This window comes from Amphibalanus amphitrite, unplaced genomic scaffold (assembly GCF_019059575.1).
Source record: "Amphibalanus amphitrite isolate SeventyFive unplaced genomic scaffold, NRLGWU_Aamphi_draft 000551F_arrow, whole genome shotgun sequence".
Taxonomy (NCBI): Eukaryota; Metazoa; Arthropoda; class Thecostraca; order Balanomorpha; family Balanidae; genus Amphibalanus; species Amphibalanus amphitrite.
In genome coordinates, this window is record NW_024882045.1 from 422,350 (window position 1) to 438,618 (window position 16,269).

Consider the following 16,269-nt stretch of genomic DNA (forward strand, 5'->3'; position numbering starts at 1 on the left):
CCGAAGGCCTGAAGCCTGATGCGCATCGCATGCCTACACAAGCCCTTGCAAGGGGTTAAGAAAGATGGGTAGGTTAGGTAAGGTAGGTACCTACATCAACAGAAAACATAAACAACGAACCAGAATAGAAGCACTAGCAGTGTAGAATAGACATCTAATGCCAAATCCTGAAGCATGGTTGTGGGACAGAACAACAGACCCTGATGCTTTTCATTATCAATGTTAGGTATGGAAAATGAAACTGAAGTTGATGGACAAACAGTGATTGTCTAGTCAAAACTCTTGCTTCTTTCTTACCCTGCATATTTTCTGGGGTGTGATATGCCAGGCTTGAAGCAACCTTCTGAGCAAGTCTCCAACTAATTTGATATGCAAGGCATCAAAACACTAGTGAGCATCCAAGAAAGAAAAACATTCATCTATTTTGATTTTTCCAAATAATGATCTTCGCTCAAATCCCCAAGGACGTGCGATTGCTCTTTCAATCAAAAATTTTACTTGAGTCAAATGACGTAAAAAGCAAAGAAGTGGCAATAAATTGTTTTGTGTCACCATAAACAGCCATAGAAATCATAATTAATCAATAATAATGCTATACAGTTAAAAATTTGCTCTCAAACAAATATCAATTATCAAATTTTTACATTTTTAGAGGAAGACGTCATTATATTAGTAAAATCAACAGCTCGCGTAAGAAATATTGTGTTCAGGGTTTTCACCGTCATGTGAATTACGTGTTCAGGGTTTCCACCATCATGTGAATTAACCGTAAATAAGGTTCATACTCACTTATAATCTAATTCCATTGGCTTCGTTGATCAGCATTTTCTGTTAGCGGTCACTCACACGCCAGTTAGAACATAAAGCGCCAGTTTTATATTATGTAATTGGACTTGCCGAAAATCCAGAAGTACATCTAAGAGTTATTTTAGATAATATTTTATGAAGCCTTTACCTGCCTTTACCTAGGCGTGATTTCTTTTTCTATTACCTGAAAGAATTATTGAACGCTCATCTTCAATAGCTGTAAGGTGCTCTCCTAATGACCAGGTAAGATTGAGATTGATTTGAGGGGGATGTGACAGCAACATGTTGCATTTTCTGAAACTGTCAAGCTATTGATGATGAAGGAACAATTGGTGCCTATAATTAGTATTCTGTACCAGAGTGCAAACTCTTCTACAGCAAATGGTAAAACCATTACAGGTTTTCAAAGGCTTCACCACTTTCAATATTGCTGGGCATCCTTTGCATGATTTTTACAGGCTAGGCTGCTTATCAGAATGTAAGATTAAGGATTTAAAATTTTATATTTGAGTACTTAAGATTGAGCTTGAAATCTCACAGCCGTGGCCACAGCCGTAGCCGTGTTCTTGGAGATATTTGCAGCCGCCCCGGCCCACAGCCGTGGGGCTGCAGCCAGCCGCGGCTGCAGCCGGCCGGTGCAGACCTCTACCCAGGACCCTCTGCGTCGTTGCGGAATATATCTAGGGCGTCGCCCAGTGCCCAGGCGATGGCCTTCAGGACGCGAACTGAAGAGACATGCATTAAACATAGTTAGGGAAAACTGCAGATGGAACGGGCACGTGTGACGGCCGGGGCCGGCATGGAATGCATGGGACGGGGAGCGGTGGGTGCCCCATGTACGGACACGTAGCCAGGATTTTGCTCGGGGGGGGGGCACCATGGGCCACTAGCCAGGGTACCCCCAAAAAAAGAACAACTCTGGATTTAGCCCACTATTTTTGGGGGTGTAGCGTCTAGTATATAGGTAACCGGGTACAGTCAAAGTTTGGGATATGGTAGCAGTCAAATGTCGACAGAAATGGCGAACAAGTTACAGAGGTAGGTTTATTCCACTGTTATACTTACTCTTGAAAACTGTTGGCACACATGACGTCATAGAGTAAAAATCCCCATTTAAAGGGACCCTCCCACCTTCAAAAAAGTTAATGAATTGGCATGAAAGTGATGTCGCTCGGTTCAGAAAGAGCGAAAACGAATATCTACCAAATTTCATCGAAAAATATTCACCGGTTTTCAAGATATTAGACTCTTACTTTTGTTTGCTTTTGGGGATCTCCGCGGTTCCTAGCGACTTTATCTGAAAGTGCGGCATTTGTTGCGCGCAAAGCAGCAAATACCACCGCGTGCTACCAAACGCTTTAGTAAAAGATTTAAAATTGTTAGATGTCCGCTGACGTCACAAATTCTAAGGGGGCTTCCCAATGCATTAGCCCCTTAGAATCCGAAAACTGCAAGTTTGAAATTCCATATCTCCGAATTAAAGCATTTTTGGATGTTGTGAGTGCCCAAACCGGTATTTTCAGGCCATGGCCACCAATTTGGCTATCTCAACTCAAAACTAATGTTAAGGTGGGATGGTCACTTTAAGGTTGTTAAGAAGACTTCAATATTGTTGAAAAACAAAATTATATTGTGTCACTTATGTTCTTCTCAAATTCATTTTTCATTATCATTTTTCATTTTTTTATATCTATTGGCCAATTATTTGTTGATTACGTCATCTGGGGCCGCGAGTCGGCGAATGCAATCGATCGAAAAAATGCGTGTTTTCGACGGCCGAGGTAAACAAAATACAATATAGCTTGGGCCTTTGGGTGACATGTTATTTCTATTATTGAAATCGCGTCGCCTGGCGTCAGTACTTTTTCGTCGCAGTGATTTTCACTTTAACAGTTTTCTTCAATAATTGTGGTATTCAGTTCTGTCTGATTTGCAATGGCTTATCAATTGAAGTGAAGGCCTTGTTATGGCCCTGGACAGCCTAGCTGAAAAGTGAAACGGCTGGAATAGCAGTATTGCATCTGGTTTCAAATTCTTCCAATTTCCTAGAAATCAGGCTTAGACCTATGAATAGGATCAAATTTGCAAGCATGTTCAAACTGCTCCGTTAACCCGCGCCCTGCTGGGGGTCCTGGATTTCCACGCCCTGCTGGGGGGGGGGGGTGTTTGAACACCCCCCCCCCCCTTGTAACTCGGCTCCTGGACCACGTAGCGATACGCGGAAGGCGGCGTTCGAAAGAGCGTAAAAAATAATGACGAAATCACTTCGGTCAATTTTTTGGTCAGGTCAAAGGTCAGGTCACCAGAGGTCATTGAAGGCAAAATTTCGCCGATTTCCAGGTCGAATGTCGAAAATTTCCAAGAAGCCAATGCATAACTCGGGAACCAATAGAGCTACAGCGCCGCGGAAAAGCGCATTCGATAGCCCTATTAACGCCCTTTCTGAGTAATTCTCTCAGATTTGACCTAAGGTCAACGGTTTTGCCTGCAGGGGGCAAAAACTGCAAAAATAGCCGATATTTTCGAAAACAGTTTTTCTGCAATAACTTTTGACCCAAGCCTTGTACGAGCTTACTTTTACCGGCATCGTGTTCCTCTCGTCAAGACGCATCGAATGAACTATAACTTGACCTTGAAAGGTCAACTTGAAAATTTGACCTCAGGTCAAGGTCATGACCTGACCGGAAAGGGTCATGTTGCATATCAGTCGATCCGTATCGTCGAGCTGAACACATCTAAGGCGTTTTCATCGCTCTAGCATGCCTCTATCAAAAGTTATTTGCGAAAAACTGTTAGATACCATTCGTGACCTAAGATGACCTCGGGGCATAAACAAGGGTCACGGACACCATTTTCAAGTTCAGTGTGTCTAAACCACTTGTAATTCGGTGTTTGGGAGTGTGTATAATGTCTTTCATCCAAAAGAGGCGCATTTCAATTTTCTCCCATTGACTTATAATGGGGAGGTCGCAAAATTGACCTGACCTTAGGTCATCGATATCAAAATTCTGAGATATACATTTTGTACATGCTATTGCTCTTAGCAATCGCTGAAAGTTTCAAAGCGATCGGTCACTCGGTGTAGCTATGACAGACATTGAAAGTTTTTATGAGGTGAGGTCACTTCAAGTGACCTGGTGACCTGACCTTGAATGACCTTGGTCTGAAATTTTCACAACATGTGTAGAATTGATGTATGATAAGGTGTACCAAAAACGGCGGCGCTCCGCGCCGCCGTTTTTGAGATATTCGCGAAAAACCACAAGGGGGGGTGTTCAAACACCCCCCCCCAGCAGGGCGCGGGTTAATCTCCAGAACATCAGGCCCTCTTCCGATGCTTACAATGCCTGCGGCTGCATTATGTTGCTAAGATGGCAGCAACATAATGTTGCTTCCATGCTTAGCAACATTATGTTGCTAAGCATGGCAGTTCAACAAGATGTATGTGCAGAGGCACTTAGCCAATGCACAATGCAGTGCAGATTAATTGTTGTGAATTGTGTGGCCCGGGCGACCTAAAACCCCAATTCATCATCACCATGCCGAACGGCTGTGCAGTGTGCTGTGATATGAGCTGGCACTGTTGATGCAATGCTATGTAAGGAATTTACAGAAGGCAAATGAGGCATCATTGAATATTGTTGTCGAGGTCAACTCCTAAAGTTGGCCTCACCCAAATAGAAAAGTATACCATTCGACGCGCCTGAGCAGGGCGAATACGATGCTGTCAAAAGCGCTGCCTTGTGATCATTTTTTGCGAAGCTATTCTAAAAAAACCGAACCCGTACCTTGGGCCAATTGACCTGACCTCAGAGGTCACCGGTTGACATGATAGCCACGCTTGCCAGTTTGTTGTGTATGTAAAGAAAACCGCGGCCGCGAAACTTGGCAAAGCTTATGATGCATCAATTCTGCATCATTTGTAAATTTGTTTACCCCAGGTCGTAAAAGGTCAGGTCTCCAGCTCAAGTAAGTGAGCGATCCTCTAAAAATTGTGATTCATCTCTACCGTTTACATCTTAGAAGTTTGAAACAAAGGTTGTTCCATGAAGGAATGAATACCAACAATTTTGATATCTGGCAATTTTGATATCGGTAATCTAAGGTCAGGTCATTTTTCAGACCTCCCCTTTACGAGGCAACGGGGAAAAAATAAAATGCCCTTCATTTGCCCGACTGAGATACGGGACCGGCTCAGTCCCCTGTGGACGCAGCTTGGCGCAAGGCCATCTATAGAAGGTAGTCACTCCCCCGCCGACCAATCAGAGACAGATCCTGAGTGACGTCACCCCTGATGCCCGTAAGGGGTACTCCATTCCTTTACAACGTAAAAATGACTAACTTCATTTGAAGATTGTTGGTGACACTCTACACATATCGCTCAACCGTTGATGTCATTGGAAAGTCCAGCTAATTTTCTAGCGATAAAAAAGAGCAGCAATATGCTAAGAAATGGCCCGTTTGGAAGATACGATTTAAAAATCCTCTGCAGTTGCAGGAAAGCAACGTAAAAACGCATCGAGCTTATAATTTTACTATGAATAAATCATATTTCAGTAAGTTTCTAGATATGGTATCGTTTTATTGAACAACTTTATTACAATATTTTTCTTACTTGGAACTTTATTTCAAAATCATATTTTCAAAAATGGCAACTGTTGACAAGTAGCTTTGAAGCGATTGTGGCGCATCGCGCCATTATTGTCCTGAGGCCCCCTTATGATGTCCTCAAAAGTGGAGTGACATGGGCCTGGCTTGGCGTCACATTCAAAGGCTCAGACTTGGACCTGATGTCATATTCTGAAGTTGACCTTTTCAGGTCAATCAGGTCAACTCATAGTTCATTCGACGCGTCTTGACGAGGGAAACGCGGTGCCGGTAAAATAAACCCAATAAAATGTTTGTGTCAAAAGTTATTACAAGAAATGTTTTTTTTTTTGCAAAAACGTCAAATTTTAGTTTTTGCCATCTGGGGGCTAAACCATTGACCTTAAGTCAAATCTGAAACATGTTAGCGAAAGAGCGTTAAAGAGCTATCGAATGCGATTTTTCCGCTTCTTTTTAGCTCTGTTGGTTCCCGATATATGTGCCGATTTGTGAAAAGATGGCGAAATCGGGAACCAAAAAACGTGATACCTATTTTTAACTTTGGTGACCTTCAGTGACCTCAACGGTAACCCGATCGAAAAAATGACCTTAGTGACTCTGAAAGATCTTGTAACGAGCTATCTATTGATTTTTGCTGCGTCTTTCTATCTGTCTTACTTTTTAGATAGCCTGGTGTGGCCAAATACGCGCGCCCCCCCCCCCCACCATGGCGAATTAGTCGAGACCCCCCTCGGGCGCGGGACAAAGATAGGATTATTTTCTCTTTCAGATCCAGCACCTCTTGTCCGCCAAGCGTCCTTATTTTTGGGATCAGGACTCAGGAGATCACTACAAGGCACTGGAGCTGCGTGTGCGCCTCTCACGACAGCAGTATGAGTATCTCAGATCCACTGGCTACCCTCTCCCATCACTCTCCACCATACAGACGTGGCTGAAAAAGTTCACCGTGCGGCCCGGGGATGCCAGGTCCTGTGTGGACGTGCTCGCTGGTTTCGTAGCCAGCCTTCCGGAGCGAGACAGGGAATGCGTCATCATGTTTGACGAGATGAAGCTGAATGACTCAGCGACGTAAGATTCCTGTAGCGACTCCATGCTGGGGCCAAACGACCAGCTTCAGCAGGCTATGAACAGGTCGCTGTTCGGTACCTGGAAATACCCAGTGTACTTCCAGTTTGATGAGGCGGTCACGGCTACGTCCTTCCTCCAACTGGTAAAGGACATCGAGTCGTCGGGAGTGAGGATCGTGGCCGCAGTATGCGACATGGGACCCAAGAACCACACTCCCTGTGGACGCAGCTTGGCGTCACATACAAAGGCGGCACTTACATCACACATCCATCTGACGACTCCAAGTAAATGCATCAGAAAGGTACCACCGAAAACCTTGGGGGGGGGGGGGGAGGGAGACGAGCGAGCGCAATAGTGCTTCACTATAATTATAACACATTTCACCATTATTTATGTAATAAGCTTATCCCGCTACCACCCCCTGACGAATATTTGCGATAGCTCCTGAGCGCTTTGCGTTGGAGGCGCCAAACTTTCAGTACCTGTTCCCCCATCAAGTTTACATCTCCTGAAGTAAAAATTTGTACCCAGCCCCAATGATGACGTCACAGGGTCCATTTTCCTAGACCCTTGCAAGGCTAATTTCGACGTCACAGACGTGAACTTCAAACAGCTGCAAAAAATATAGTTTTAGAGCTGGACAAATTTCGAGCACGGTTGTGTAGCAAATGACTTAGGCAAAAATACAAAAATAATTTTGGTGACCTGAGGTCAGAGGTCAGGTCAACGACCCCGAGCTAGAATTTTAGCTCATCTGGCAAAGGAACTTTCGTATGGTACCGTTTTTGTTTCCGTAGCTCCTATATTTACGGAGTTAGACGGGGGGGGGGTAAATATTGTCCCCCCCCCAACCGGGATGCGGTGGTTGGGATTACCCCCCGGGCCCGGCCGGGTTTAAGAACGAGACTTGATCATCGCTTCTTGCGCTTCTGTGCCTACCCATCTGGTAGGAAAATCACATTCGGGGGTATAATCAAATTCAATTGTTTGGCGATTGTGCTCCTCAGGCGCATTTGGATGTTTACGGATGCGCCTAATCTTCTTTAACTACTGAGGAACTACATCCTCGACGAAGGGGTCCGCCTCCCTGGTGGAGGTCAGGTGAACAAGGACCTGATCAGCCCCCTCCAAAGTCATATGGCAGCATGGGCGTGACTTTTCCTACTAATCTGAGCGAAACGACGGAGACCGCACACGCTGCCCTCTGGCCGGATTACATGTGAAACACATAAATGTCTGGCGATGCTCGAAAGGGAAGCCTCACTTCCCATTTATCAAAACTTCATGTCAGGAAGAGAATAACTACGCTTAGCTGGTGTCTCTGTATAACGTATTCATAAAAGAGCGCCTTGTCTGCCGCACTGGTAGCACCGAGAGCCCGCTTACTCGCGCCCACCCCTCTCCTCCCTCCCTCCCCTCCCTTCCCCAAGGGTCAGGCGATTCAGTGGCCCTCAAACCTGACCGCCCTCCGCCGCGCCGGATCACCAGCGCCACCCCGCCATGCTGCGGTACTTTCAAGACAGACTGTACGCCGTGGAGCAGCAGTGCTACCAATTTACTTCGGCGGGGGCCGGTCCGGCGATTCAGCTCGTGACGTCATCTGGGGGCAAGTCTTTTAAGTCCTATGCAAGTCCCGTTTAAGTCCTATGCAAATGGGCGATTTTTGAAGCGCGGTAGAACAAACTCTGCTAAAACTAGCACAAAACTAAGTGCATCATCGGAAAGTCGAGACATTTTTCATCGAATTATCTAAGAAGCGTTTTTCACTAAACCCATTAGTTTTTCCAAAACTGCGTAAAAAGCCCCCATGCCTCCGCAGCCTCCCTTCCGCCGGCCGCCATGCCGCCGCGGTAGTGTAGTGGTTAGGATGCTTGCGCCGTAATCCAAAGATCGTGCGTTCGAATCTAGGCGCGGGCCGTACTTAAATCGAAATTACAAGCAGAATATGTTTTTTTCTTGATAAATCATTTATATTACAGCTAACCGTTCATAAAACTATCGATAACAATTGACTGAAACCCAAAATATAGAATACATTCTAATAAATTAAATTCAAATATGGCGGCCGTTGCGCCAGGCTCCGCCCCCGACTCCGCCCCTTCGTGTGACGTCATCTGTGCACTTGGACACACTCAATTGTAACTTTTAACTTGCTAATACATTCGCAGGTATTTGGCCGGTGATCAATAGAAGTCACAGTCGCCAGGAAGTGGTAGTACGCAAATAGGGGACGACATTGGCCTGACTGAAGCGTGGCCTGGGGCACGCTGATTTTCCGCAGCTTCAGGTGCTGGCTGAGTTCGAGCAGCTCATCCAGACCATGCAGATCGGCACGCAAAGGGCGCCGCTGCCGTTTCAGCAAGGTTTCTTGATATCAATCAAGTCAATTCGTGGACTTATGGAAGACGCCAAGGCTCGCTATGATCCCGGGACGTACATCCTTCCGGGGAAGGTCATAGTCGTTTTTTAGCTTGGTGCGAGGAAAGGGTGGGGCCAGGCCCATGTCACTCCACTTTTGATGACATCATAAGGGGGCCTCAGTAGGGTTGTTCAAAAAAACCGAATATTGGAAAAGTATACGGGCTCATGGCTCATGTGGTGAGGTATTCTTTTCTGAGTCCAACGATGCCCTTTTTCCGAAAAATATTTTTGTTTTGTTTTGTTGGGTTAGGCCCTTTCGGTCGACAAGACCATTGCAGAGCCGGAAGGATGATAGGAATTAGGGGGAGACATTGGTCTGGGCAGGCACCCTAGTGAGTCGCCGGAGCTGAGCCCGTCCAGAGGACAGGCCACCCAGCCCCAAGGCACTCACTGCACCCGGCTACGGGGTGCGCTCCCTCAGGAGCAGCGGTGCCGCTCCAAGGGAGCAGCCCGCATGAGATAAAGTTGCCTGTCCAGCCCGGAAGGGGGTTGCGGCGTGGAGGAGAAGGATTTCTGTTTCCTGAGGACAGAAGCACGGATAGGTGCGAAAAATATTGACTGCTTCATGCTTCCCAAACGGCTTGAAGAGGACCATGTCACGCCCGGCGCCCGGCAGGTGTCAATAAGGGCGAGAATTCGCCGCCGTGCGCGGGCGGAAGCGCCTTATCGGCACCGCGCGCCACGACATCTACCGGGCGGCCGGCCGGTGGGAGGGAGTGAATGCGTGGTCTTCTTTCACATGATAGGGGTGCGCTAGCCCATATTGTCGGAGCGGGAAGTTTCAGTGCAGCATCGGTGCCTCTGCTGCGGTGTTGTGTCGATTGTTAAAAAATTAGCCAAACAACTAATAATAAAGGACTCGACGCTTCTGGGTAACTCACTCGAAACATTCCGTTTACAGAATAGAGCTCACTCCTTAGCATACCATATAGCTTTGTTTATTTATCAAGCTGCAAGCTCGGAGCAATATCACAGCTCTTTGCACTGCTGTTGACAACATACATTGCATTTGGACGATGCCTCGCAGCCTAAATATGCTGCTGCGCAACTCTATCCTCTTGGCACCCGAGAGCAAGGTATCAATAGAATCACCACAAAAATTCATTCCCTGCCTTAAAATAAGGTAAGTATGGATAAAATACACTCTCAGTAGAGACTCCTAATTATGCGCATGCGCGGTGACCTGTACACTATGGTACACTTTCGGATTCGGGAACTACAAAAAATGGTGTAATACGTGAAAAATGACATTGCATTGGTTCGACAAACCTCCCTCAAAATCATCATAAAAACAGAGTGACTGTATTTATCAACATGAACGATTATCAGATACAGCAGATGAAGGGCGCACTGACGCTCACCAGAGACGGAGCTGAGGTGTGCGCGCTGACACTCACCAGAAACGGAACTGAAGGGTGCGCGCTGACGCTCAGCAGAAACGGAGCTGAAGGGTGCGCGCTGACGCGCAGCAGAAACGGAGCTGCGCGCTGACGCTCACCAGAGAGGGAGCTGAAGGGTGCGCCCTGAAGCTCCCCAGAAACGGAGCTGAAGGGTGCGCGCTGATTGTCCACGGTGTTTACACATTCGAACCTCCCTCGTGGAACTGATGGAAGCAGTCACGATCCGGGCGGCAGCAGAGGAAGATCTTGCACCTGCGGCACTCCATCCCTGTCTGCTGATGGCACCCGGGCTTCCTGCACCGCTGAAACTCCTTCCGAGGGTGGCACTTGGGGAGGTGCTTCCCTGAACGCAGGCGAGCTGGTGACGGCATTGGCACTGTGGCTCGACGGCGCTTCTTTGGATCCGGTCCGTCAGGCTCTTCTACGTCGCTGCTTCCTGAGCTGCTGTGGGATGAGCCATCGGAGCTGATGCCCTTCAGGAGCTGCATCGCCAGGGCATACTTGAACTGGAGGAATTTCATCATCTCGGCACCCTTGATGCCGGCTTCTTCGGCATCTTGCTGGTACAGTAGCCACGCATTGACAGCTGACAAGTCGAAGAAGTGAAGGATTGTTTTTACCGTCCACTTCCGAGTTCTCGCGCCAGACCTATAGTGCGCGATCATCCGATCATTCAGATCCACTCCTCCCATGTTGGCGTTGTAGGCCTTGACGACTGCAGGACGAGTTACGTCAATGTACGACCGACTTGTCTTCTGGTACCTTTTACAGGTGTCTGAAGGCTCGATGCCGTGTTCGGTTGATCCCAACAGGATCATCTTGCGATCTTGCCAGGCCGTGAACGCTACAGCGTCGTCACTGCGGACAGCGCACACAGACGTCCCTCTTCCTCGTTTGGCGAGTTCCCTCTCTGTCGGCAGTTTGGCCTCCTTCGGGACCAGATTTTTCTTGATGGTACCAGTCCCGTGAAGCCCTCGAGCCTCCAGCTGTTCCAGGAGGCGGGACGTTCCTGTCGAAGTACACGGATGTCCCCGGAACCAAGGTTTGCACCAGTCTCATCACCACAGACTCGCCCACCGTCCATGGCTTGCCTTCAGCGCCTCCGTCGTCAAGCTTCTTCCCTTGGTAGACCTCGAAGTCGAGAACGAGTCCTCGCGGTGATGCCAGCACGAAGTTCTTAAGACCTTCTGGGTGAGGCTTTCCAGGCACATACTGCTTCAGTGTCGTTTTCCCCGTGAAAGGAATCATCTGCTCGTCGATGGACACCTGAGGAGGCCTTTCCTGCTGCAGACAGCCACTTCGAACGCTTTCGACGAGGGGACGCACCTTCCACAAGCGGCCCTTCTTCTGCTCATCGGTGACGTCGACATCATTCACTACTTTCAAGTGTCCCCGAATGAAGTGGAAACGATCCCGAGTGAAAGCGTCTGCCACTGCTGCGATCCGCGTTGGTTGTGACCAGTACATGCGTATCCAGGGGAACTTGAGCACAGACATCAGCAAGCTAGCCCCGAAGAACTGCTCGCACTCGTCGTTCTTCAAGAGGAGGCTTTTGCCCGTTTGAGCGACCGCATGCTGATTAGTTCGCAGCGCGATGGTTCGATACATTTGAGGAGGGATGAACACTTCCATGTACTCTCGGGGAGTCTTCACCCGAGCCTGGGAGGGACCTAGCCTCTCTGGGATGTCAGTGTGTACTATAGTACCCAAAAAGAGCCAAGAGGCTATGCGAAAATTTGTGAAGGATAGGAGGAGCTGCAGCAGGCTGCAAGGACAGAATGTGGAGACCTCGAACAGTCATTGGCCCAAGTTTTGGGGCATGGCTCTGACCAGCATCGGCGTCACCAATGTCATGCACATTCGTTAAAGGGACACTCCCACCTTAACATTAGTTTTGAGTTGAGATAGCCAAATTGGTGGCCATGGCCTGCAAATACCGGTTTGGGCACTCACAACATCGACAAATGCTTTAATTCGGAGATACGGAATTTCAAACTTGCAGTTTTCGGATTCTAAGGGGCTAGTGCATTGGTATGCCCCCTTAGAATTTGTGACGTCAGCGGAGATCTAACGATTTTTAAATCTTTTACTAAAACGTTTGGTAGCACGCGGTGGTATATGCTGCTTTGCGCGCAACAAATGCCGCACTTTCAAATAAAGTCGCTAGGAACAGCGGAGATCCCAAAAAGTAAACAAAAGTAAAAGCCTAATATCTTGAAAACCAGTGAATATTTTTCGATGAAATTTGGTAGATATTCGTTTTCGCTCTTTCTGAACCAAGGGACATCACTTCCGTGCCAATTCATTAACTTTTTTGAAGGTGGGAGGGTCCCTTTAAAGTGAAATGCTGAAGCAACAGGATTGACGTTTGTTTTACTTAGATTAGCAGTTCGAAAGAAAAGATGACATGTCTGGGAATGACAGGGTAGCCGCCCTGACAGTGTGACGAAATGAGAAGTGAGTAGAGACAATAGCGGAGTACACATACGAGTATAAGTCAATTGCGTCGCTCAATCCAGCAGCGGCACCGACAGCCCGGCCGTGCCTACCGGTGTCGTTCAAGACCCGAATGCAGAGCCGGCATTGAGCGCGACTCTGCCCCGAGACGTGACACATATCCCCGGCGTGTCATGACGGACAGACTCAGGGTATATTGAATTAGGGGGTAGGACCAAGTTTAGTAGGCATGATCTAAGCAATTATCTTGTTTTATATGGCGGTTTTCATTATCACAATATTATTTTTGATATCATGAAGTTTGTATATCTCGGTTTTACGAAAAATAGTAGGGCAACAAAGATAAATTTCGCGAAAAAATAATTTTAGTTGGAAACATTCATTCTGGTATGCAAAATTCAGTATGAAGCCCAGTATGGTGAGTGGTGACCGTCTAGTGTGGTTCCAAGGATGAGTACCTGATATCAACAGGAGTTGTTTACTATTTTGCCTTACGTTGCTAGGTGGTTCTGCAAGTCTGCAGAGCTTGTGCATTTAAGTGCCGTAGTATTAACACAGCCCTGCAATTCTGCAAAACCCTGACTTCCCGGAAAATTGTTGGTGGTGATGGGGATCGAGCCCGTCGATGAAAAGTAAGTCAATAATCAATGGCTTCAAAACGTTATTTCTTGTTGTTCTGTGAAATAGCAAGGCAAAGACCGATGATAGTGCCAGTGTTGAGCTTTCCAATGAAGCATTGTAATTAGTAGTAAGGTTATTATCACCTACGATATCTTCCATCAAATATTAGAATTCTGCCATTGTCTTGCTGTAGAACAGGGGAAGTTTCTTTCAGTCTCTTGGGAACACGATTTGCCGGTCTCAGATCGAAAAACACTTCAAAAAGCGGTAATAGACAATGAAATTTCCCACCTGGTAGCATCTCGGGTTTTTATATATCCTGTCTAGAATTTTCAAAAATTAGACGTAAAAATGGCCAATTTCGTCAGATTCCGAATTTTTGCCATTGGGTCTAATGTAAAGCATGGCATTGGCTACTATCAGTCTCTTAGGAACACGATTTCCGTAGGTACCTCAGATTGAAAAACACTTCATAAGTCGCAGATAGTAGACGATTTAATCTACAAGATAGTATCTCGCTTTTTTCTGTGTCTGGTCATGTATCTTCATAAAACCCTCTCAAATATAGTCAATTTAGCATTAAAGTCTATGGATTTAGAAGAATTTTCATATCCGACTAGATTTGGGCTACCATGTCTGTTGACCGGGGGCCGATCAAGGCCGATACAATTGACAAAATATTTTAGGTTCATCTGAATCAGAATTTCACGCGCTTTCGAATGATGCCAAGTACATTAAAGGTAGACTGCCACCTTTTTTCCACAAAACGGTTTTCACTAGAGCTGAGCCACCTATGTCCCAGACTGAAGTCGGTTTTCCGAAATTCGAACCCGTTTGCGAGAAATCGGAGACCAAAGTTCAGTTTGATGCCATTTTTTTAGTCCAAGAAAACCGACATCTCTACTGTTTATCGATAACTTTGAAACATGAATTTTCTTATCTTTTGGTAAATATATGTCAAAACTTTGATTGTTTCGAGATCAGAGAAGAATTTTGGAGTGTCAAAATAAAAGTTAAACTTATATATTCAGTAGTTCATTTTTTCCAAAAAAGTGTGGGGAATGGGGTTTAACATGGGCCAGACCCATTCCAAATGAGCCATGATTTTTAAATGTTTTATACGAACTTAAATGCAAAATAAATTAAACATGGCCAATTTCTTATGAAATCATATATTAGTAAATCATAAAATACCTTACTTTTTCAAATAAAATGTAATAATCTTATGACCTTGAAGTCTAGTGATGTGTAAACATTGTCGCTAGACATTAACCGATTGATAATTGTATGATAATCGACAATTTTTTTCGCGATTCACGTGATGATACTTTGTCAGGTGAATTCTAAAATTTTGTTTTGTCCAGGGAATAAATCATAGGCCGATCTGAGAAAACTTTTTGAAGGTGGCAGTCTTCCCTTAAGGATCTTACATTTTAAAGCTACCAAAAAATCAGTTGATGAAAATTTTCCACTATTTTAGGAGACAGATGTTATTAGTGGCTTTAGCTGAAAACGGAAAAGGACTACTCTTACTTGACTCTGGATAATAATTGACCCGAGTCGTTACCGGTCACCAAAAGCACACATTCACCAAGCTCGATAGCTAAGGGATAGCTTATAAAAATATGATGCTTGTATGTCATTGGAATCGAGCGCAATCGTACTTTTAGCCAGGAAATAAATGTTCGGGTAATTCTGGGACAGGACAACCTGTATGTCTTGCTGTGGCGTATTTGGAAATTCCGACCTCGACGAGCATCTCTGGTAGAAAACCACCAGTTTGGTAGGGGAAACTACTGCTGTCTGCTACCATTTGCACTGCATTTGTCGCTATAGCTGCGACATCTATGCATACAGCATATACATATAAACCGCGACATCTGTGTGCGCTGATTCTAGTTAGCGATTAGCTAGGTAAGGGCACTAGGGTGGATCCAGACCTTTGGTTTGAGGCAGGGCCGGGTTGCGGAGCCGCCGGAGCCGTCAGCCGGCATATTTTGCCCGGAGCCGGAGCCGAAGCCGTGAAGCAATATAGCCCGGAGCGGAGTCGGAGCCGGAGCCGGAGCCGTCAAAAAAGGACGCGACTCCGGCTCCTTTTTTTGAAGAGGAAAATATTATTGACCTAGTTCGGTTAGTCAAACCGAACTACCTTGAATTTGCAGTTCCAGGGAGTGAAACATGCGGTATTGAAGATATGAAAACAGCCTTGTTATGCAATGCGGAAGCAACGTGCACCAATTCCATCTTCTTTTTTCTGCCACCCGTATTTAATATGTACTTTCTGGGGCGTTCCACGACAAATCGACAAGTGCCCTGCACCCTCATATTTTATTTTTTGCTTAAAATTGGTCTAATGGGTTGTGATGGGCGGGGAAGCCAGCTGTGACAAGGATTTTTTCTTCGAACAACGGTTTCCGAGATATAGCCTCGGGCAATTCCTGGAGGTCGCGCTGCAGCCCTATGTTTGGCGGCCTATAACTAAAAAACTATTGGTTTTCTACGATAAAAACTTTATATGGTTCAACTCACAATCAGCCAACAAACATTTTGGCTATCTCGGATTTTCAATTTTTGAACATTTTGATCACGTGACCTTTTGACCTATTTTTCGAAGAGTGACCTTGATATTTTCCCCACTGAAAGTTGCAATTTTGTCTGATGACGATTAAAGCCTTATTAATTGTCATTCATATGCGAAAATAAAAAAAGTGGATATCGCCCTGCGTTGACCTCAGGTCAGGTCATTTTTATGACCTGTCCATTATTACGAGCGGGAGCGACAGCGAGATCTCGAGAATAAAGCAAGATAGCGACAAGCGGTAAACGGTGCATGGTACACACGGATAAGTTCTATAATTTTTACTGAGGTCATTTTCAGGTCAGGTCA

The 16,269-nt window shown here is 46.1% G+C and overlaps 1 protein-coding gene across 1 annotated transcript; it reads right to left on the reverse strand.

Annotated features, from left to right (window-relative positions):
• Positions 1 to 1,452: 1,452 nt before the first annotated feature.
• LOC122393745 (piggyBac transposable element-derived protein 3-like) lies at positions 1,453 to 11,936 on the reverse strand. Its single transcript, XM_043390047.1, has 3 exons — positions 11,396 to 11,936; positions 10,495 to 11,313; positions 1,453 to 1,532 (listed from the first exon to the last, which is right to left on the reverse strand). Exons 1-3 carry the CDS (start codon positions 11,934 to 11,936, stop codon positions 1,453 to 1,455), a joined length of 1,440 nt encoding a protein of 479 aa, XP_043245982.1.
• Between the last annotated feature and the right edge of the window lie 4,333 nt (positions 11,937 to 16,269).